We start from the raw sequence: 22,682 nt of genomic DNA, 5'->3' as shown, positions 1-22,682 counted from the left end.
TCCCTTGAAATATCTTCTACTGCCCGAGAAGATCCACCCTTGGTGTCCCTATCGATCATCTTAGATCGAGAAAGGATAATCTCGGCTTCTTCTTGTTCTGGGATTATGGCCAAGGTTCCCTGATTTGCTTCCACCAAATTGGAAGACTGTTGAATCACAACATTAGCCCATACTCAAGCTAAATTCTCCTCTCCTTCTTCGGGCTCGTCCCTTAAATGGAAGGCCACTTTTGAAGTCATAATAGAGCCCCCTTCGGCTTTCGAGATCTCTTAGCCGGTTTCTTCTTCTCCGAGTTCAGGGAGCCCGATACGTCTTTTCTCTTCCTTTATTTTACCTGCTTCAGGACAGGAATTTCTTCGCCACCAGATGGGGGCCTCATGACTACATATTTCCCAAGTCCTACAAAAGGGAAGAGGGAGATTTACCATACAAACCGATGAAAAGACAAATCGACAAAATCTTTACCATGACTGCGGGTCTCCCATCGACCCTTTGATAATTCGACCCAAGCACGCTTGGAGTATGGTCTCTGCAACACCAGAGTTTCGACCCATTGTCTAAGATATGGGATCGGTTCCGGCATTCGAGCTACGGCTGTGATAAGGAAAGAAAAATGGATCAACAAAATAAAAGGCAATCACAAAATCAAAACGGGCAAAAAGAAACATTCACTCACGGCTCATATTCCATTTCTGGAGAAATGGCAAGTCATCGGCAGGGATCAGGTTCGAGGTTTTGATTCAAACAAAACGGCCCATCCAACCCCGATCTCGGGTCTCATCTATGCTTGAGAATGGCGCTTTGGTTGCTCGGCGAGCAAGCTTGATCAACCCTCCTCGATAAAGACTAACACCCTGCCGGAACGAATTCCTCAGGGCAGGACTCTTCCACATCCTCGCCACCAGTAGGTCGAGAAGAAGAAGCGGTCTCTTTTTGCGGAACAGTTTTAGATGTTTTTGCCATTTAAAATTTTGTGAACAAAGAACGGAAGTATTTGGTGTTTTAAGAAAGGGTTTGCAGTAAAATTCATAGATTTACAGGCAGAAAACTCAGAAGATACGAAAAGGAACTTAGAAAAATTGGAAGATTGAAGACGTAAAGTATGAATGATGGAAGGAAAGGCTATTTATAGATTGAAGCAATGACGGTTTAATATCAGAGGTGGCCGACCACCGTCTGACACATTAAATGCCCTAATAAACTGAACCGATGGGACAACTATCACATACGTCTTGGTCGAGATCGATGTAAAGGTCAGTATATATCTGATCGAGTTATTGGAAAATCATATCATTTCTCGCCACATCCTTTTCTGAGAAACGAGGGGATTATCTGTATACGGTCGAAATAGATTTCGGTCTCCGTACGTTTGATCTAGTTCGAATGGTAAGCGATCGAAGTGAGAGCTCGATACGAGTTTCGAGGATAGTACAAATAAGCCTCGAGCCCCAAGACCGATCGAGGAATCGGCTCGGTATCATTATCAAGCCCGTGACCAAATCGAACCGCAAGGCAACGAGAAGGTTGTCGGAGATGCACAGACCGATTGGCACTCACCCCGAATGTTGAACTCGAACTCAAGGTCGAGGGCTCGACCCAATACCGAGCTCGAGCTGGTATCGAGCTCGGAGACAGGAGTCGTTCCAACCACACTAGGGGAAAGAATCTTGGCAGAAATCAAGGAAGAGATAATTCATCATGGGTTCTCCACTATATATTAGTCCACTTGAATTGGGCTTACATCTAGGCCTTGTTCCTAGCCCACCACCACACTCCCAAATCCAAAACAAAACCAATCGAACCATATAAGACATGTGCATCACTAATAAAATCTCAAAATCAATCCAGCACAAACTAAGTCTGATCATCTAAAACACTAAAATCCATAATCAAATGAATCCAAAGATTTCAGTGGAACTGAGATACATGATAATACCCATTAATACTTATTCATGTGGTGAAACAATCAGAAATTCGGAGTGACAAACATGTATGCAATCACTAACAAATAATTATGCTCAAACAATCAATCAAAGACACGAGGAAACTGAAATAATGGGTAAATGAAAGAGACGGCAAGGAGGATATACACAGAAAATCCAACGAGTTAGAGAAAAAGGTAAAACCAATTTGGGGGGAAAACTAATGGGTCAATGGTGGTTTGACTGGATTCCGGTGTCCGTGAAATGAACCAAGACTAATATCAATTGATCGCTCTCATCAAGAGCAATCAATTGATGTAGGTTTCGAGTTCAAACGAGCCGAGATTGAGGAGAAATTAGAAAAGGACAGATTTAGGGTTTTTTCGGCCTTTGTTAGATCTACTATTCGTGATGCTTGAGGGATTTGTAGGAGAAAATAGCTAGAGATTGTGAAAGAGGAGGAAGAGGAGTTTGTATTTGAAATTTTGGGGATGTTTAGAGGTTGGCCACCGCCGTGGGCGATTTCCGGCGGCGGCAAATGGCGGATACACAGTGAAGAGAGATGAAAGGCATTTGGGCTTGTAAGAGACGGTATTTGGGGGGAAGGGGGTTTAAGACAGTTTTATATAAAATGGGGGGGGGTAGTTCAGGGCCATTAAATGGGGTTTGATGGATGGCTGAGATTTCCCAGGTCCAAAACGGGGTCGTTTGGTAATCTCTTGGAGACCAGGCAAAGTGGACTGGGTCTGGGGTGAATTGGTCATGGATTTTATAGACGAGACTTTTTTGTATATATACAAGTGACAAAACAGGAAGAATATTAATTAAAAATTCTCTTTTTCTGTATTATATTTGTTTTTTTTGGATGAAATGTACTGTACAGAATGTTGTTTATATACAACAAGAATGGAATCTTAAAACTAACGGTATATGCTACATGTTCCTAATTTATTAGCTAAGCTATAACAAACTAAAGGTACAAATAAGCAAAATAATATTTACAACCTAAATCTAAAACTTCTTTCCACAGCTTTCTCATAGGCCCAAAACAGAATGAATTAGCTGGAGCCCAATCTTTACAAACACATATGTTGTATGGTTTGGACATAAACATCTTCAGACAAAACTTGGAACTAACCTAACCCCTTTTCCTTCCTTAGAAATTTCGAGAACCTCCATTGAACCTCCATTGTTTCAATTTTCATCACCAACACCCCTTCTCAAGTTGGAGGAGGATGAAAGGACTCCCAACTTCCCCAACAATCGGAGATGAAAAGGGCATGTAAGAGGCTTTGTGAACAAATTGGCGAGCTGAGAAGAGGAGCGAACAAATGAGAGTGAAATCAAATCCGCCATGAACTGCTGACGAACAAAATGACAATCAAGCTCTATGTGCTTCGTTCTTTCGTGAAAGGCAGGGTTTTTAGCTATGTGGGTCGCGGCTTGGCTGTCAGAGTGAAGAGGAACTGGAAGGGATATAGGAATATACAAATCATCAAAGAGCCTGACTAACCAGGTGAGGTCTGCGACTACACGCCGCATTGATCGATACTCAGCTTCTGTAGAGCTGAGAGAAATTGAGGTTTGTTTCTTGGATTTCCAGGAAATAGGAGAAGATCCAAGCGAAATGTAGAAACCACTGACAGATTTGCGCGATTCTGCGTACGTTCCCCAATTGGAGTCACAAAAATCCAGCAACTGATACGAATGAGAAGAAGTCATGAATAAACCAAGACAATGATCCTTTGATAAATATCGAAGGACATGAATGGCTGCTTGCATGTGAGGAACTCGTGGATCCTGCATATATTGGCTTAGATGCTGCACAGTGAAGGAAAGGTCCGGCCTTGTATGAGTTAAACAGTTCAACTTTCCCAACAAATAGCAATACAAGATCGGGTCTTTGATAGAAGTACCAGATTTGGCCAACAATTTAATAGTGAGATCAAGTGGACAAGAGACTGATGGTTTGTGAAGACAATCAAATTCTAGCAACAAATCAAGAGTGAATTTCTGCTGAGTCAAAATTAGTCCCTTAGATTCACGCAGTACTTCCATTCCAAGAAAATAATGTAAGTTTCCTAAATCCTTTATTCTGAATTCCTGATGTAGAAATACTTTCAAAGCATGCAGCTCCTCTAAATTATTTCATGTCAAGAGTATATAATCGACATAGACGGCCACTATAGAGATAGATGAGTTAGACCTTTTAAAGAATAGGGAATAATCATTTAGAGAATGAGAAAACCCTTTAAAATTGAGGGTTGCTGTAAATTTAGCATACCACTATCGGGATGCTTGACGAAGCGCATAGAGTTACTTCTTTAACTTGCAAACATGTGTAGGAGTAGGAGGAGTGAACCCAACTGGAAATTTCATGTACACCTCTTCATTTAAATTCCCATGCAGAAATGCATTATTCACATCCAACTGAAAATTCCCCAACCTTTCTTAACTATTGTAGCTAGAATACATCTGATGGTGGTTATTTTTACCACTGGGGAAAATGTTTCATTGAAATATATTCCTTATTTTTTAATATCCCCTCTAACTACAAGCCTAGTTTTTAGCCTTTTCACACTTACATCAGAGTTATGCTTCACTTTATACATCCACTTGCACGGTAATGCCTTTCTACCATGAGGTAATTCCATGACCTCCCATGTGTGATTGAGCTCAAGTGCCTCTATCTCTTTTTCCATTGCTTCCTACCATCCTGGGTGATGGATTGCTTGGGTATAGCTGGTTGGTTCCTGGATAGTGGAAAGGGAATTGAGGAGATGTCGGTTGGATGTACATAGGTCATTGAAAGGAAAACTAGAAGGTGTTGCGGGTGAGAGGAAACAAGAACCACGTACATCGGTCAATTGAATAGCATTACAAATGTAGCCCTCGAGGTAAGGAGGAGGATTGTGTGGCCTTGAGGATTTTATAATAAGACTGTCCAACATGGGTTCAATAGCTGAAGGTGAAACAGTAGGAATATGGGAGTGAGATACGGGAGAAGGAGATGATGTAGGACTGGAAGGTGGAAAATCAGGAAAATATAGCACATGTGGATCTTCATTAGGCAGTTCTAAATGTTTAGTAGAAGGATGAGGTAAATCAGGGGAGAAAGTAAGAGTACTGGACATTGGTGTAGTAGGTAAAAAAGAGTCAGTTGACTCCTTGGATTTAATGGAAGAAAAAGGGAAGAATTCTTCATGAAAGACAACATCCCTAGAAACAAAAGGATTTAGAGTCCTAAGGTTGAGAACTGTGTACCCATTCTTTCCATGTGGATAACCCAAGAAAACACAAGGTATAGCCCTTGGTTGGAACTTTGTTCTGTGATTTGAGATAGTGGAAACAAAACATAGACATCCAAAACACCTCAAATTAGAGTAACTAGGTTTGGATTTGAAAAGGATCTTATAGGGTGTTTTGTAAGAAAGAACTTTGGAAGGAAACCTATTTATCAAGTATGTAGTAGTTAGAACACAATCCCCCCAATAAGCAATAGGAAATTGTGATTGGAAAAGCAGGGCTCGATACCATGACGAAACAGGAAGAAGATTGATTGAGAAAATTCTCTTTTTCTGTATATCTTTTTTTTCGGATGAAATGTACTATACAGATTGTTGTTTATATACAATAAGAATGGAATCTTAAAAATAACGGTTTATGCTACGTGTTCCTAATTTATTAGCTAAACTATAACAAACTAAAGGATAAGTACAAATAAGCAAAATAATATTTACAACCTAAATCTGAAACTTCTTTCCGCAGCTTTCTCATAGGCCCAAGACGAAAATGCCCAAAACAAAATGAATTAACTAGAGCCCAATCTTTCCAAACTCATATGTTGTATGGTTTAGACATAAACATCTTCGGCAAACTTGGAACTAACCTAACATCTTTCCTTCCTTAGAAACTCCATTGAACCTCCATTGTTGCTATTTTTATCACCAACAACAAGATATAAAACTTATTTACCCGATTTTATTTAAGTTTTCATATTTACAGAAAGTAACTAAACTTTTTTACAAAATATATACAAATTCGATCAAAATCTACAATTTATCTACAACATAAATAATAATTTTTTTGTACAAAATCCGCTCAAAAACTACAATGTACATACAATCAAGGGCGGCTCAACGAAGTTGGTGGCCTAAAGCCAAATTGTATTAGAAGGTCTATTTCACAATTTTCAAGTAATAGTGAGACACAAAAAATCTTCTGTTCTAATTAATGGGTCAATTAAACATGAGAAAGTAGCTAAAACAAAGAAACAAAGTTTGAAATTGAAAAGAGAAATCTCAAAGTCATGTGAAATAAAGGAGGAAAAATTAGAACGGAAGAGGAAAATAAATATACTACTAACAAGACGGAGATTTATCGCTCTTTACTCACTCATATGTGCATTCTTAACCAAATAAACAAATATTAAAATTTGGACTCTTAACAGTAATCGCATAAGATATATAATACATAATAATATAGTATAATATTTTTGGGACCCTCTAGAATTTTGGGGCCAAGGCAATGGCTTGAGCAGCCTTAACATCGAGCCGGCCCTGCATACAATTTATATACAACTTGTATACAATTATGTAAGTTGTAGATATTTTGTATACCGTTTCTATACTCGACATACAAAATAATATAATTTATTTTTGTCTTCTTTTTCGAGTTTCAATCTAAATTTTAACCAAAATCACCTCGAATCTTCACCAAATTCTCTTAAAATTGAAATACAAACTCCAAAGAATATTCTCAATCATTTGCAACAATACCCAATCCAAACAAAAAAAAATTGCAAAATCCAAACAAATTGCCGTGTACAGTCGAATTTCTAATACCAATAGTTTAAGAGTTTAGGAATCTGTTAGTAATTAGACTTGTAGCTCAACGTATTCAAGGTTTTCAGTTTCATGTATAAGACGTTTTCTTACTTTAGAGGCGTTATTATTTGATAACGTTTCAATTTTAATTTTATTATGCAAGGGAGAATTATGCACAAGGTTTGGATTGTCCAAAAAGAAGACAGTAGCTGATACAAATGCAGAGGAAACTAGTGCTGATAGTAGCAATGATTAAGTGATATTGTGGCATAATTACAGTTGAATAATATCCACAAATCCATGTGAGCCAGATGTGTTTCATGGTATTAATTGTTCTTATAAACTTTAAGCTAAAGATTCTTCTTGTAAATTATAAGCTTAGCTAACCCAATTGATGGTATTACTTGGTTGGAATTTTACTGGAAGCTGTTTGGTGAAACTTTTATGTTGCAGCAAATAACTATCCTATTTAAATTTGGGGAAGGAAGAAGAGGGAGAGGAAATGAGTAATATTGGAATTAACACATTATTTTGTATATAAATGATAAATTGTATATGTTAATGTAATTAAGTGATAACTTTTATGTGAAGGGTAAATAAATTTATAATTTAGTATAGATAGGTAAATGCCCCTTTATAGATTGAGCTGCTGAAGTGTTTGGCCCAATTGGAATGTCAACATAGCAACCCATTTTCCTTTCTTTCTTCCTTCCTTTAACTTTCAATTTTAACCATTTTTATTTAACACACCTAATTCAAACTAATTTACAAAATTAACCTACTTACCTATTTTAATCTAAGAGCGACGCAATTCCCAATTCATTCGGAATAGTATTTCAGTAAAGAAGAGAGGCATTCTAGGCCGACTACTACGACTACATGTCCATCTAGTGTAGTGGCTTGGAAGCAAGCTACCTTGACCATCTTCCGAAGTTCTAAATAATTTACTGATCAAATGTTGTAAGGGCGGACTGCCCTCTATTCAGCTATACCACAGTAACCCGAAGCGATCTTCTAATTACGGGACGAAATCCGACAGCCAATTGCTGGCTCTGAAAACCATCCCAACAATAAGCTTATTAATATTTAGTTAATTCGAACTTGATCTCGAATGTTAAATCCACATTTTTTTATTCTTTCTCTTTCCTCCCTTATTCTAAAAACAGAATTCTTTTATAACTTGCGCGCGAGCTAAATAACGTAGGTACCAAGAGTACTTCATGGGCGGCGTCTGTTTATCTTCCAAGTGACCTATACCTGTAATAATGCAGAAATTTAGGTGCCTTTCACTGCCATTCTTTATTTATGAAATTGGTATTACAAAGTGAACGCGCAAAGACAATAGCTAGCCTAATACTAGTCATGTGTTTGGAAAATAACAAAAGAATTCTATCTGATTTTTCTTTAGAGGCGATCTGCAAACTTGAATTCCATAGATTCTACACCGACTAAACAACGAACATAGATCAATGTTTTTAAAAAAATAAGAATCAGCGCTCGCACCGGGTAATTAGGCACTCGTACAACGTCATTGGAGACGCCAGGGGCTGACCTAGAGCATCGAATATGGGTTCTCGGAAACCTAGTAACTCTTGTAAACCTCATATCCTAGATCCGCCTCTGGCAGACGCCTGGAGCTCTTGTCTCGCAAGACTTACACATCAAGGGACCGATGTACTCTTCGGATACGCCCAATGTACATATTCATCCCATTGTGTTTGAAGGTTCTTTGAATAACACCAAGTTTCCGGACTGCTTTTGCGGAAGAAGACTTGGATTTGATCAAAGTCTTTCTCTTTGAAAAGAAAACATAAAAAGCAAGACCTTACTCACATCAGTCAAGTCTTTGGGAGTTGGGACCTCTCAAAGAAAGGGGGTTGATGTGCTTGTTAAATACGGAGATCCCTTTAATTTATACAACTATCTAGTCATTCAAAAGATAACTACGTGCTTGTTAAACTCGATTATTAGGGAAATCATAGTTTCTTGAGCCTGATGCACAATACCCTCTTAAAATTTTCTACTAGTCCATGTATCATCTCACTGACAGTCCTTTTCTTAACTCGATAATATTGGGGAACCAACTGATGCTTTCTTTAATTAGATTAGAAGCAAAAACTTGTGGTCTCTTTGTCTGGAATCTGAAATGATTAAGTGGTCATCAAACTTACATCTTATAAATTTCTATTAAGAACCGTGCATGCAGTGGATTTAAGCTTCAACGTACTTCTGGAAAAATGAACAAAATAAAAACATCTTCTAAGGTATAATATAATTATCCTCCTCCTTTTCGAAATTTAGTAAGCAATATCGAAAAAGCTAATGAAATCTTTGGTGTTATATCATTCTGAACTCTTCTTTCTTTATTCCTCACCCCACCCCCACCCGGTATTGTCCAATTTAATTTCTTTTCCGTGTGAGGACGATTGAGAATAATGCATAGCCAGACTTTGCACCTCTACTTACTCCAACAAGAGTTTAGAGTCAAGTCTTTGGGGACACTCAAGGAAAAGGATTGCTGTGGTTGCTAAATAAGGAGAGGATAACGAGAACTAAAACATCCGCAGAAGATACCAAGGAGATCAACTTATATTTAAAGTCTCATTGCCCATTGTACATAGCCACGCCTACTTCTTTCTAATTTCTAAAGTACTAATGGAGAAAGCCTTCACCTCTTTTCTCTTGTTCTTTCACTTGGTTGTGGCTAGTTTAGCCATGAGTCACACCAACATTACCACTGATCAATTAGCTCTTCTTTCTTTGAAATCCCAAATCATTGCAGATCCTTTTCACTTGTTATATGAAAGTTGGTCTCCAGCCACTCCTATTTCCGATTGGATTGGAGTCACATGTGGTCCTCGCCACCATAGAGTGAAGTCATTGAACATTTCCAACATGGCTCTTACAGGCAGAATTCCCCCTAATTTCGGAAATCTCACATTTCTTGTTTCTCTCGACTTGGGTAGCAACAATTTCTATGGCAATTTGCCTCAAGAAATGGCACGTTTGCATCGGTTAAGGTTTGTTAGACTTGGTTTTAACAACTTTAGCGGGGAGGTTCCTTCCTGGTTCGGGGTCTTACACCAACTTCAAGTTCTAACTCTAAGGAATAATAGTTTTAGTGGTTCCATCCCCTCTTTATTTTCTAATATTTCCACGCTTCAAACTTTGGATTTGACATGCAATTCCTTAGAGGGCCACATCCCAGAAGAGATTGGAAATATTGAAAATCTAAGGTTTTTAAGTTTAGGTGGAAACAAGTTTACCGGTTCTATCCCTCTGTCTCTCTCGAATGCCTCAATGTTGATGACTTTAGAACTTTCTCAAAATTTCCTTGAAGGAAACATCCCAGAAGAGATTGGAAGACTTCAAACCCTAAAAATATTGTCAATAGAATCAAATCAACTTACAGGTTCTATACCATTCTCGATCTTCAACATTTCTGGAATTGAAGTCATTGCATTTACAAAAAATACCTTATCAGGAAATCTACCTGCTGCCATGTGTGATTATATTCCAATGCTCGAAAAGCTTTATCTAAGTAAGAACGAGCTACGCGGTCATATGCCTCTAAGCTTGCCAAACTGTTCAAACCTTCAACTATTGTCTTTATCTTATAACAAGTTTGATGGACCCATACATAGTGAAATCGGGATTCTTAATAATTTGGTTATTTTAGGGCTGGAGACAAACCATATTTCTGGTCAAATCCCAGTCTCCACATTCAATATCTCCTCGCTGCAGGTTTTGGTACTAGCTCACAACAATCTTATTGGATCCTTTCCAAGGGAGGTTGGCAATTTGACCAAATTGCAAATTCTAGATCTTGCTGACAATATGCTTACAGGTATGTACGTAGTCAAAAGGGGTATGGAAATACTAAGATATTTCAGCTATTATATAGCTTGCTAGAGTGAACTTAACAAACTACGTTAAATCATTACTAGCAAGATATTCCTTAAATCTTAATTACTAATTATACATACATATATACATTGGCAGGTGAAATACCAAAAGAAGTAAGCAATCTCATTGAGTTGTTTGATATGAGTTTCAACAAGTTTACTGGTTCACTACCAATGGAGATCTTTAACATATCAGGGATGAGATCAATTCAACTTATATTCAATAATCTGACAGGAACCCTCCCATTAGACATAGGTTCTACGTTACCCAACATTGAAGTTCTTCATCTGAGCAACTTAAATCTTTCTGGGACTATACCTCATTCTCTCTCCAATTGTTCCAAACTGACTAGTCTAGACCTTTCTTTCAATAGACTCACCGGTTTGATTCCCAACTCCCTCGGTCTTTTGACTCGTATACAGTCCCTAGGCTTGGATGTAAACAATTTAATGAGCGACACTAGGTTAAGCTTCTTGACTTCCTTGTCAAATTGTAGAGATTTAAAATTTCTTTTTGTATCTTCAAACCCTCTATATGGTGTGCTTCCAGCCTCACTAGGGAACCTTTCTGTCACTTCTCTTCTAAGGTTTAGAGCTACTGATTGCAGAATTAAAGGGGAAATTCCAAAAGGAATTGGGAACTTAAGTAGCTTATTAGAGCTTGATCTTTCTGAAAATGGCTTAACTGGATCAATTCCCACAACAATTAGCAACTTGAGATCCCTTCAGAGTTGTAAGTTGAGTCACAATAAACTTTCTGGATTTACTCAAATCGATCTATGTAAATTGCAGAACTTGGGTTATTTACACTTGACCCAAAATCAACTTTCAGGATCTCTTCCTAATTGTATAGGGAACTTAACTTCCCTTCAGGAGATATTTCTAGGTTCCAACAAATACCGTTCAGACATACCAGCAAGCATAGGGAACCTAATAAATCTCTTGAAGCTAGACTTATCTTCAAACAACTTGGGTGGCTCTTTACCTCCGGAAATCAGAAATCTAAAGGCCGTGATATATATTGATCTATCAATGAATACACTCTCAAATGGCATTCCTGGAGGAATTGGTAGCTTGCAAAATCTAATACACCTGTCTTTGAGAGACAATAAATTGCAAGGATCAATACCTGACTCAATGAGCAGCATGTCGGCTTTGGAATTTCTAGACCTTTCTCATAACAATGTTTCAGGATTAATTCCAAAGTCATTGGAGAAGCTTCAAAATCTTAAGTATTTTGATGTTTCTTTCAACAAGTTGGTTGGTGAAATCCCCTCGGGCGGTCCGTTCAAGAACCTCTCCAGTCAGTCTTTCATGTTCAATGAAGCATTGTGTGGTTCTCCGAGATTTCGTGTTCTGCCATGCCCCACTAATACTGCAAAGCATAGATCCAAGAGGAAAAAAGTACTTGTTCTAATTCTACTGATCGGAATTCCACTTGTTGTATTAATGCCTATCGCGTTTGTGCTTGTATGGATAAGGTACATAAGAGGCAAAAAACTTGATCCTCAGCAAACAGCTGAATCATCGTATGACGTCTCAACAAGAGAACGAATTTCATACTATGAATTGCTCCAAGCAACTGATTCGCTCAACGAGAGCAATTTGATTGGTTCTGGGAGTTTCAGCTCTGTTTACAAAGGCATCCTCAGAGATGGGACTCCTATTGCAGCTAAAGTGTTCAATCTGCAATTGCAAGCAGCATTTAGGAATTTTGATACAGAATGCCAAGTTTTGCGCAACATTCTCCATAGGAATCTCACCAAAGTCATCACTAGTTGTTCCAACCATGAATTTAAGGCTTTGATACTTGAGTACATGCCTAACGGGAGCCTGGATAAGTGGTTGTATTCGCACAACTACTTCTTAGACATCAAGCATAGACTAGGTATAATGATAAATGTGGCATGTGCCTTGGAATATCTCCACCATGGCTGCTCATTGCCCGTGATTCACTGTGATTTGAAGCCTAGTAACATCTTGTTGGATGAGGACATGGTTGCCCACTTAAGTGACTTTGGCATTTCGAAACTGCTTTCTGACGATGAGAGTGCTTCATTCACAAAAACTTTAGCTACATTAGGTTATATTGCACCAGGTAAGCAATCTGTTAATTGCTTTTGAATATTTCTCTTTCCCACCGGTAAATGCTGAATTTAAATATTGACTGATTACAGAGTATGGACTAGAGGGATTGGTGTCAACAAAAGGCGATGTTTATAGTTATGGAATCATGTTAATGGAAACATTTACAAGGACAAAGCCTAATGATGAAATGTTTGATGAAGATCTTAGCTTGAAGCAATGGGTGAGCAACTCACTCTCACATGCAGTAATGGAAATTGTCGATGCCAACTTAATAAAGCCACAGGATAATCACTTAATGAAAAAGTTAGACTGTGTGGTTTCCATCATGAAAGTGGCAATAGATTGTTGTGTTGAATCTCCTAAAGGAAGGATTGACATGAAAGATGTTGTAGCGAGGTTAAACACGATCAAGACTCAACTTCTTGCATGTTGAGCAAATTCTTATAAGAATCTTCTCTTCCAAATCATCTCGTGTGTAACAAATGTTTGCAATAATATTTAGCCTCAAATAGGCTATAGTTTGGTTTGATTCATAACATCTATTTGTAGGCAAGGCGGGACTTTTCCTTTTGTTAAATCTATTTGCCCGGTTCTTTTAATTAATCTGCTATAGTTAGGATCTTGATTGGGACTGAGGCATAGTAATTGTTGTTGTTGTTGTTGTTGTTGTAATTATAATTAAGATATTGATTAGCTTCGATTTTTGTGTCAAATCTCCATAAGGAAGGATTGACATGAAAGATGTCGTAGGAGATTAAAGAAGATCAAGATGCAACTTAAACTTATTGCATCTTGAGCAAGTACTTAAAATTCTTTCATAACATAGAGAATTGAGGGTATACTTCTCCCCTCTTAACTTGACGTCTAAGTTGAGCAACACTACTGGAAGTACGCGAAATTCCGACGGTCAGTCTAGGTTGAGCAACAATATTGGAATTACACGAAATTCTTACGGCCATATCTGCCAAAAAGTCATCAGAAGAGTATATGAATTATCGGCGGGAAAGAGACCATCAGAAATACATGCATCGCAAAACTTTTTAGACGACAAACCATCAAATTTTACGACAGATATTTCTAACAGCTAGGAGGTCACCTCCAATTATGCCCTACTATCACTGCAAACTAACATGTCTATACTAATAATTCAGAATTTCAGGAAAGGAAACTTCACACAATGAGAGAATTCACATCAGAAAATACACCAAACCCCACCTGTCGGGTCCAAACACACTCACGCAAGTATACGTGGTCGTCAAGTAATAAAATAGTGAATAAAGTATCGTTTCCACGAAGACTTATGATTAACTTTTGACTAATTCAAACTCGAATAGCTTATTGATTCAAGATATTTCTAACAAAATATATAATTTTCTAAATTACTACCTAAAGACTATCAAATAATGAATTGCTAAGAAATAAACACAACACTTAAATAGTTTTGAATAACAATCAATAGGATATAATATTCCAGGGTCACGGGTCATCTAACATTCATGTTGCATTCTTGGTTTAAAATAACTAAATGATTTATCGGAATTGTTGATTCACAGAGTTAATTTCACTTGTAAGAATCTGTCGAGTTCTTACAAACCTATTCAAGTTAACTTAATACCTATATGTCTATGGAATTAAGTTTAACAAGAACGCATTTACAATTCCTGTATTGCAACCGAGTAAGGCAATTAGGTATATCTCTATCCTAATCGCGAATCCGTTCCCCGATGCCCGGGTATGAGAACTTACTCTATTTACTTCTATATGCAATCTAGGGTTCCCACTTTCGAGTTCAACTCTAGATTCGTAGATAGTATTTCACTGTTAGCTACTCAGCAAAATAATTAAAAATAGAATTAAATAAACAACCCAATATGATAAACTCAACGTAGTCAAATTAAACTTCAAAAATCAACATTCATGTATACCCATGACCCTAGAACAATAGGATTCTTAGCCACTCATATTCAGGCAATCATCCAAAATTTCATAAGAGTGCATAAGAATCAATAAAAGAAAGAGAGAATAAGAACTCAAGACGAATTCCGTGGTTTTTGAACTTGGTTGTAGCTTCTTTCTTGTCCAATCCCATCGCTTTTCCCAAAAAAAATGTTTTTAAGCTTTATATATATATCGTCCAAAAATTCGTGGGCTAGAGTTCTCCTAACCCTAGCCCAAATCGGCTTCAGGGGTTGATGCTAAGGTGGATGCGACGCATCCGCCTCGTCCTCCATTTCTTAACTTTGCATGTGAGGGTGGACGCGACGCATCCACCCTTCTCTTCTACTTCCCAGTTTCAGATGCTATGGCGGACGCTATGGGCCGACTTCACTGCTAAGGGTGCACGAAAGATGATGTTTTTCTAGGTTGGATGCGACGCATCCAACCCTTGTTCCTCTGGCTAGACCACCTTTTCTTCATATTTTGCACTCAAACACCTTAAATCGTCACACATAACTTAATTAGTCATAAAACCAATAATTAAACCATGTTGGGAATTTTAAAGATCAAATAACATCAAGAAGTGGTTAAAACATGGGTAAAGTAACATCAACACATATCGAAATATGCCAAACATCACCACCCCCATCTTAGAGTATTGTACCTTCTTATGAAAGTTTACAAAAAATCATGCACAAAATTCACCTACTCGAAGTTCATTTTTTCAGATTTCAAAGCACGAAAAAAAAAGTTCAGTTGTTAAGATTCTTTTAAGGCTCAGTACAACTGATCTCAATTACACTCAAACTGTATCATGACTCCCCATTTAACAATGTAAACAAATAGATCTCAACCGTACTGATTCAGAATTCCACTAAAAGATCATTCACACAGCAAAGGGACTCATTTAGGCAATTGAGCAAACATCTTATGGGCAATAAGTTTGCCTGATTATTTTCCTTCTAACATGCATAGATGTTGTGAATTGTGATTAGGAAAAATATTCAATTCGTAAATTTGATAATACAGAGAAGAGTTCGGGGATTTCATACCTGACGTTGTGCGATTTGAGGATTAGAGAGGAGATTGTGGCTGCTTTCCTTCAAATCCAACCAACTAACTTTCAATTTGAAGAATGTGAGATTGTTTTCCAATGACTAGATGGTGGAATTCAGTTAACAGAGTTAAAAGTTGCTTCCCGCCAGGAGTGATTTAAATAAGAAATAAAATAGCATGTTTTACAACGCTAAAGAGGCTCCAAAAGTAGAGTACTGCAATTTATGAAATTATATTTCTAGTAAGAATAAAGTACAGATTTTAACACAGGACGCAGAAAAAATTGTAAGGATTTATTGTTAAATCATTTCTCGGCAGATAATATAATCAAACTTTAATAAAAAACGATTTCAATGTATTTGTGTCGGTAACTTTTCCTCAAACAATATATTTATATTAAAAAATTTATTAAATAACATAAATATTAAATTTAAAAGCCAATTATTAGTATTTAAAGTCATTGTTCTAAAATCAATATCTGGTAACATTGAAATTCTACTCCACCGCTACTACAAAGTACAATCTACCAAAACTGTGGGCACGAGAGCAAAAATTCATTGTTATCGGCAGCAGTATAAATAGTTTCACTTCCTACATGTGAGCTATGATTTTTATTAAGGAAGTAAAATTATATAACATTAAACACATTGCCGAGGGCCTGTGCACCCCCGGGATTAGTCGGGACTCAAAGAGACTTGGACACCCGGTGCAAATCAAAAAAAAAAAAATTAAACACGTGAGAAAATGAGAGATTAGAAAAAATAAAAATAAAACAGAAGGAAAGACTTAATTATTCAGCGGATCAAGGAGCGACGTCATTCCACATTCATTATTTTAGTAAAGAAAAGAGACATTCTAGGATGATGTAACGACCCGACTTATCGTTTTAAGAATTAGCGTCTCGTTCAGCAACTAAAGGTCTCGAGAAGTTTCGCAATATGTATTATGACCAGCGAGTGTGGTCGAGTTTGATTTTTGGAAGATTCAGAATTAAATTAAAAGAACAATTCTTATTTAGAAGCTTAAATGGAAAGAGTTGATCGGAGAGTTGACTTTGAGCAAACAATCCCGGAATGGAGTTTTGATGATTCCAATAGCTCCGTATGGTAATTTTGGACTTATGTGCGTGTCCGGAAAATTATTTGAAAGTCCGTAGTGGTTTTGGCTTGAAATGGCGAAAATTGAATTTTTAGGAAGTTTGACCGGGGAGTTGACTTTTTGATATCGGGGTCGGAATCCAATTCTGAAAATTTGTATAGGTCCGTTATGTCATTTATGACTTGTGTGCAAAATTTGAGGTCAACCGGACGTGATTTGATAGGTTTCGGCATTGAATGTAAAAGTTGGAATTTCTTAGTTTCATTAAACTTAAATTGGGGTATGATTCGTGGTTCTAGCATTGTTTGATGTAATTTGAAGTTTCGACTAAGTTCGTATGATGTTTTAGGACTTGTTGGTATGATTTGACGGGTCCCGATGGATTTGGTATATTTTTGGATCATTAGTTGAGAGGCTAGTAAAGTTAAGAAATTTGAGAGTTTGACCATAGTCAGCATCGGGTCAAGACGACCATTTTTCAGTATTTTGAGTGCGTGAGCATGTCCGTAGCATATTTTATGATTGAAATTCATATATGGTTTATGTCCGGGAAGTTCCGGATGAGTTTCAGGGTGTTTTCGGATCATTTCAGAGAAGTTTGAGTTTGCTCGTTTCTGGTGAGGTACTGTTCATTCGCAATTGCGAACCATTTATCGCAATTACAAAAACAATATTCATTCGCAAATTGGGAACACTTTATCGCAAGTGCGAAAACACTGCTCACTCGCAATTGCGAACAATTTGTCGCAATTGTGAACCATTTATCGCAATTACAAAAACAATATTCATTCGCAAGTGCGAAAATACTGCTCACTCGCAATTGCGAACAATTTGTCGCATTTGCGAACAGTGTTCATGGGAGGTAGTGTTCATTCGCAAATGCGAAATTTTTGTCCGCAAATACGAACCTCGGCAGAAACTTAAAGATTGAAAAACTGTCATTTCTTCATTTCAATTGAGATTTTTGGAGCTTGATTTTTGGGCGATTTTGAGGATTTCTTCATGACTTCGACTGAGGGTAAGTGTTATATATCCTAAAGTGATTATATTTCATGAATCTATGGTTATATTCATTGTTTAATTCGAATTTAAATGGAAGAAATCAAGATTTTTGAAAAATCTTCCAAAAACGAAAATTCAAGATTTGGAGGACGATTTGTTGTTGGAATTTGATAAAATTGGTATGGTTGAACTCGTATCGGAATGGGTGATCAGATTTCGTGAAAATTATATCGGGTTCAGAGAGGCGAGCTCCGCGTTGACTTTTTAGAATAAATTTTTAAGTCAGCAATTATACAAATTGTTTCCGATGAATTTTAATGAAGTTATACAATTAATTTGGTTAGATTTGAGCGGTCCAGAGGTCAATTCAAGGAAGAAGGCGATTTTGGAATATCGGCATAATTTTAAAAGGGTAAGTATCTTGCCTAAATTTTAGTGGGGAAAATACCCCTTAGGCATTGAGTCTTATGTGCAATTTGTGTAATTACAAAAAAGACAATGTATGTGAGGTGACGAGTACGTACTTGGTTTATATGTGCAAATTATATTGGTTAAAATTCTTAGACGCCCTTATGTATTAAATTAGAAATTATTGACACTTATTATATCCTTTAATTGTCTTGCCTAAATCCTTGTTTTGTTGGATTTGTTTTTATATGATGATTTGGTGTGATTGCCATATTGATTTTTATGTGAAATATTATTTTGTTGAGTTGTTCACTCCCGGATATTTTTGTTAAGATTTTGTGCACATTATGGTCGAGTCATGGGCTCCTTATTGTGGAAAATAATGCATTGTTGATTTTTGTGATAAATTGTAATATTTGAGCACTTGATGTGCAAATCTGTGATATGTTGTAATATTTGAGCACTTGAGGTGCAATTTATGAGATGTGATATTGGCACGTTATATTGTTGGGAGGTTTTGTTCGGGTGTTTGCACGAGATTTTTGGCGTGCTATTATTACTATTGATTTATGCACATGCGGCGAGACAAGGTGGGAATATTATTATGCGTGTGTGGCGAGACAAGGCGGGCATTTACTTTATTATTGTGCATGTGGCAAGGTGGGCTATGTCGGGAATTGAATTGTGATGATTTGTGATAGCCTGGGGGCATTGTTGTTTGTTGCATATTTACTTTGGGACTACGAGACGGTACCTCGGGAGATCCCTTGTCTTGCATATTTACTTTTGGAACTACGAGACAGTATCTCGGAAGATCCCATGTTGAGCATTTACTTTTAGGACTACGAGACGGTATCTTGGGAATGCCCTTTATTGACATCTCTCTGTGGTTGCACTTGTCTTTAGTTATTTTGTATTTCCGCGATAGGCCAATCCTTGTGATATGTCGTGATGTATTATTTGATTTTACTATGTGTTTGTATTCTTTGTTGTATTGTGTTGGCTTGGGCTTTTTAGTACGAGACTCTAAAGATTTATATTTCCTGTTTTTTACCGGTTTTTGATGATTGAGTTATTTTAAATAAAAGAAGTTACTATTATATTTTAAATTAATAAGTTTTACATCTGAAGCAATAGATTATCTGATGTTTTATTTAAATTGAAATGTCATTTTTATTTACTCAAACTATTTCTAAAATAAGCTCATTTCCTTGTTGAATTCTTACTTGGTTTAAAAATTGTAACCTTACTTTATTAAAAATAAATTAATCGTGCGGATCTTATGTATTGAAATATTTGGCACGAGAGTTTTTCGTGTGATTATGATTAGAGATATGGGCACGAGGTACCGTGAGAATATGAAAGGGGATTGAGAATCGTATTTTATGATTATGATATGAGATATTTATTTGAAAGAGTTTTATATTCGAAGGATACTTATTTGAACAAATATATTTGGAGGGTATTTATTTGAAGAGATTATATGTGAAAGACTTGTTTAATTGGTTGATCTTGTGTTTCTTATTCGTCTAAGTAATAATTATGGTATTCTTGCTGCCTTACTGTTTATAGCACTAGTGGATTATTGTTGTTATCACTGCTATTTGTTTTCGATTATTTTAGTATGACACAGGTTATTTGACTAGTGAGTGTCTTGACTTATACCTCATTACTACTCCACTGAGGCTAGTCTTGATACTTACTGGGTACCGACTGTGGTGTACTCATACTACACTTCTGTATATTTTTGTGCAGAGCCAAGTAATATGGAGTCAGTTGACCGATCGCTAGCAGTACAGATCTTGCTGTGGAGACTCAAAGTAAACTTGTTGTTGCGTTTGCAGGTTTCGGAGTCACCTTCTGATATTGTATTTGCACTGTTTTATCTCTATTTCAAAACAATTGTATTTATAGGCTTTCTAGTAACTCAGTAGAGTTTATGACTTGTATTACCGGTTTTGGGATTGTAAGTATTGTATAGTGATTCATATTTCGTATTTGTCAGTTGTTATTTAATATTGTTATTATTTCAGTAAATGTTAGGCTTACCTAGTCCCTAAAATTAGGTGTCATCACGACATCCTACAGAGGGAGATTTGGATCGTGACAGCTGACTACTACGACTACATGCCCATCTAGTGCAACGACTTAGAAGCAAGCTACCTTGACAATTTTTTGAAAAAATAATTATTGATCAAATGTTGTAAGGACGGATTGCTTTACATTCCGTGATGCTCCAATGACCCAAAGCGATCTTCTAGCTGCGAGACAAAATCCGATAGCCAATTGCTGGCTTTGAAAACCAGCCTACCAATTAGCTCAATTCTTTCATAACATAAGGGGGCACAAGAGTACTTCAAGGGAACCCAACTAGCTTGCATAGGTGGCATTTATTTATCTTTCAAGTAAACTATATAAAAATTATTTTACTATAATAGCATATAAAAATTATAACTTTATTTAGAATAATACAAAACCGAACAACTTGAGAAACGTAACTAGTTTGCATGGGTGGCATTTGTTGTTGAATAAAATATTATCTGAAGTAAAGTTGAGCAAAGTATTTGAAAGTTTAAAATTTATGTTTGGACATTAATCTGACTGGACAAAAACGTTGAAGATTCATTTCATTTGGAGTGCTTGCCAAATTTTATAGTAATATTTTCACTAGAATTTCAAATATTGTAAACAATTTTCAAGTACCAAAACATTATTTATGGTCTTATGCCTAGTCATTCCTCTTTTTTCTAGGCATTTTTTGTAAAATCACTTTAAAAAGGAAACATCCCTAACATCCACATGTTTTTTTACACTTTATTTACACATCATTAAATTTGTTAATATGACCTGGAGTCTGAGCTGGGCATCCACATATCAAATATACTCATATTCACTAAGCTCCGTATCTATCACATATCACAAATATAGTAATACAAACTTTAACAATGTTAATAAGAGCAGCTATTTTTTTTATAGAAATTTAATTAAGTATACATATTTAATCAATTTATTAATACAAATACACTATTTGAGCAAAAGCTATAGGGTTCGCCCGAACCCTTAGCTCGGCTTCTTCCTCCGCCACTGATCTCACTTGACCAAAAAAAAATTAAATTTTGTGTCACTTGGAGTACTTGTCAAATTTTATATAATATTTTGTCAAAATTCTAAATAGAGTTGAATATTTTCAAATATCAAAATGGATTACTTATTATTTATGGTCAAAATGAGCAAGTTTTTAGAAACTTTGAAGATCGGACTCTCCATAGCACATGCCTAGTTATTTCACTATTTGCTATGCATGCTTTCTAAAGTCACTTTAAAGGGAAACATTGTTTAGCATCCACATGTTTTCATACACTTTAATGTAGAGACAGGGGGCGGAGTTTGAGATCGACAAGTTTGATCGAATTTAATAATTTTAGTTCAAATTTTATATTTATCTTAAAATATTTATATAATATATATAATTTATTAATTTAGAATTTAGTAAAATAAAATAGTTAGAATCCTAAACTCATAAGTTTTAAATTCTTACTCGTCACCATGTATAACGGGCAGCCAGGAACGGATTTATAGGCAAAATTATGGGACACGTGAACCCATGATCTTTCCGCAAAATTAGATATTTTATGTATATATTTTCTAAAATTGGTATAATATTAACGGTTAGCACTCATGTTTCAAGAAGGTTGAATGATGCACTTGGTTGAAGATTGAGTTATTTACTAAGAGGAATAATGATCAATTCTCACTTAATATATTTTTTTTTCTTTTTTTAGTAGTGTACCCATGTACTAGAAATCCTAGATACGTTTTTCGGGCAGCGTGGTGCACAAGGCATCCTGCATTCATGCAGGATCCGGGTAAGGGTTGCACTGTGTTGTAGACAATCTATCCTAATACAAGAATTAGTGACTGCTTCTACAACTCCGCAACCATATATAGATCTCTAATGCAAGAATTAGGAGTCCATAACCCATTTGTGATTTTTTTGGACAAGTGTGACGAAAATGTGTGTTTAAAAAAAAGAGTGACATTTTTATATATAGCGCTCTTTTAAAGAGCACTATATATATATATATATATATATAGCGCTTTTTTAAACTGCACTATACAGGGCTGATAAGATAGTTATGCATAGCGCGGTATATAACCGCGCTATATATGTATAACGCAGTTATATACCGCGCTATATATACATAAATAAACGGTCCCCCTCCTTCTTTCCCACATTCGAACCAGACGACCCCCCTCCCCCAAATTTCCTTCTAAAAAAATTATAGTGAACTCCACCTGTCACACAAAAAGATAAGATTGTAGGTCCCACATCCTAGCCAAGCCTTCTATTGTTGTGGTTTCCTCGTTTCGGGCTCAAATTTTTAATTCATCGACTTTCCGAAAAACATAAATCGAGGTATTTCGATTTAGTTTATGTC

General features: G+C 36.5%; 1 protein-coding gene and 1 long non-coding RNA gene across 2 annotated transcripts; one reads left to right on the top strand and one right to left on the bottom strand.

Annotated features, from left to right (window-relative positions):
• The first annotated feature begins 9,403 nt into the window (after positions 1-9,403).
• On the top strand, positions 9,404-13,344 carry LOC104114777 (probable LRR receptor-like serine/threonine-protein kinase At3g47570). Its single transcript, XM_009625300.4, has 3 exons — positions 9,404-10,595; positions 10,751-12,751; positions 12,831-13,344. The coding sequence occupies exons 1-3, from the start codon at positions 9,404-9,406 to the stop codon at positions 13,172-13,174; spliced, it is 3,537 nt and encodes a 1,178-aa protein (XP_009623595.1). The 3' UTR covers positions 13,175-13,344.
• A 57-nt stretch (positions 13,345-13,401) lies between these two features.
• LOC138903586 (uncharacterized) lies at positions 13,402-15,958 on the bottom strand. Its single transcript, XR_011412876.1, has 2 exons — positions 15,323-15,958; positions 13,402-13,956 (listed from the first exon to the last, which is right to left on the bottom strand). It is a non-coding gene; the product is annotated as an uncharacterized lncRNA (long non-coding RNA).
• Between the last annotated feature and the right edge of the window lie 6,724 nt (positions 15,959-22,682).

The sequence above is a fragment of the Nicotiana tomentosiformis genome, chromosome 12 (assembly GCF_000390325.3).
Source record: "Nicotiana tomentosiformis chromosome 12, ASM39032v3, whole genome shotgun sequence".
Lineage (NCBI taxonomy): Eukaryota > Viridiplantae > Streptophyta > Magnoliopsida > Solanales > Solanaceae > Nicotiana > Nicotiana tomentosiformis.
Note: the sequence above shows the minus strand (reverse complement) of the source record. Positions and strands in the feature narration are given on the sequence as shown.

Excerpts from the sequence above, each read along its gene's own strand:
- LOC104114777 (XM_009625300.4), top strand. The coding sequence starts at position 9,404 with ATGGAGAAAGCCTTCACCTCTTTTCTCTTGTTCTTTCACTTGGTTGTG. Across the intron at positions 10,596-10,750 it reads TGCTGACAATATGCTTACAG|GTGAAATACCAAAAGAAGTA; the intron begins GTATGTACGTAG and ends ATACATTGGCAG. Across the intron at positions 12,752-12,830 it reads ATTAGGTTATATTGCACCAG|AGTATGGACTAGAGGGATTG; the intron begins GTAAGCAATCTG and ends GACTGATTACAG.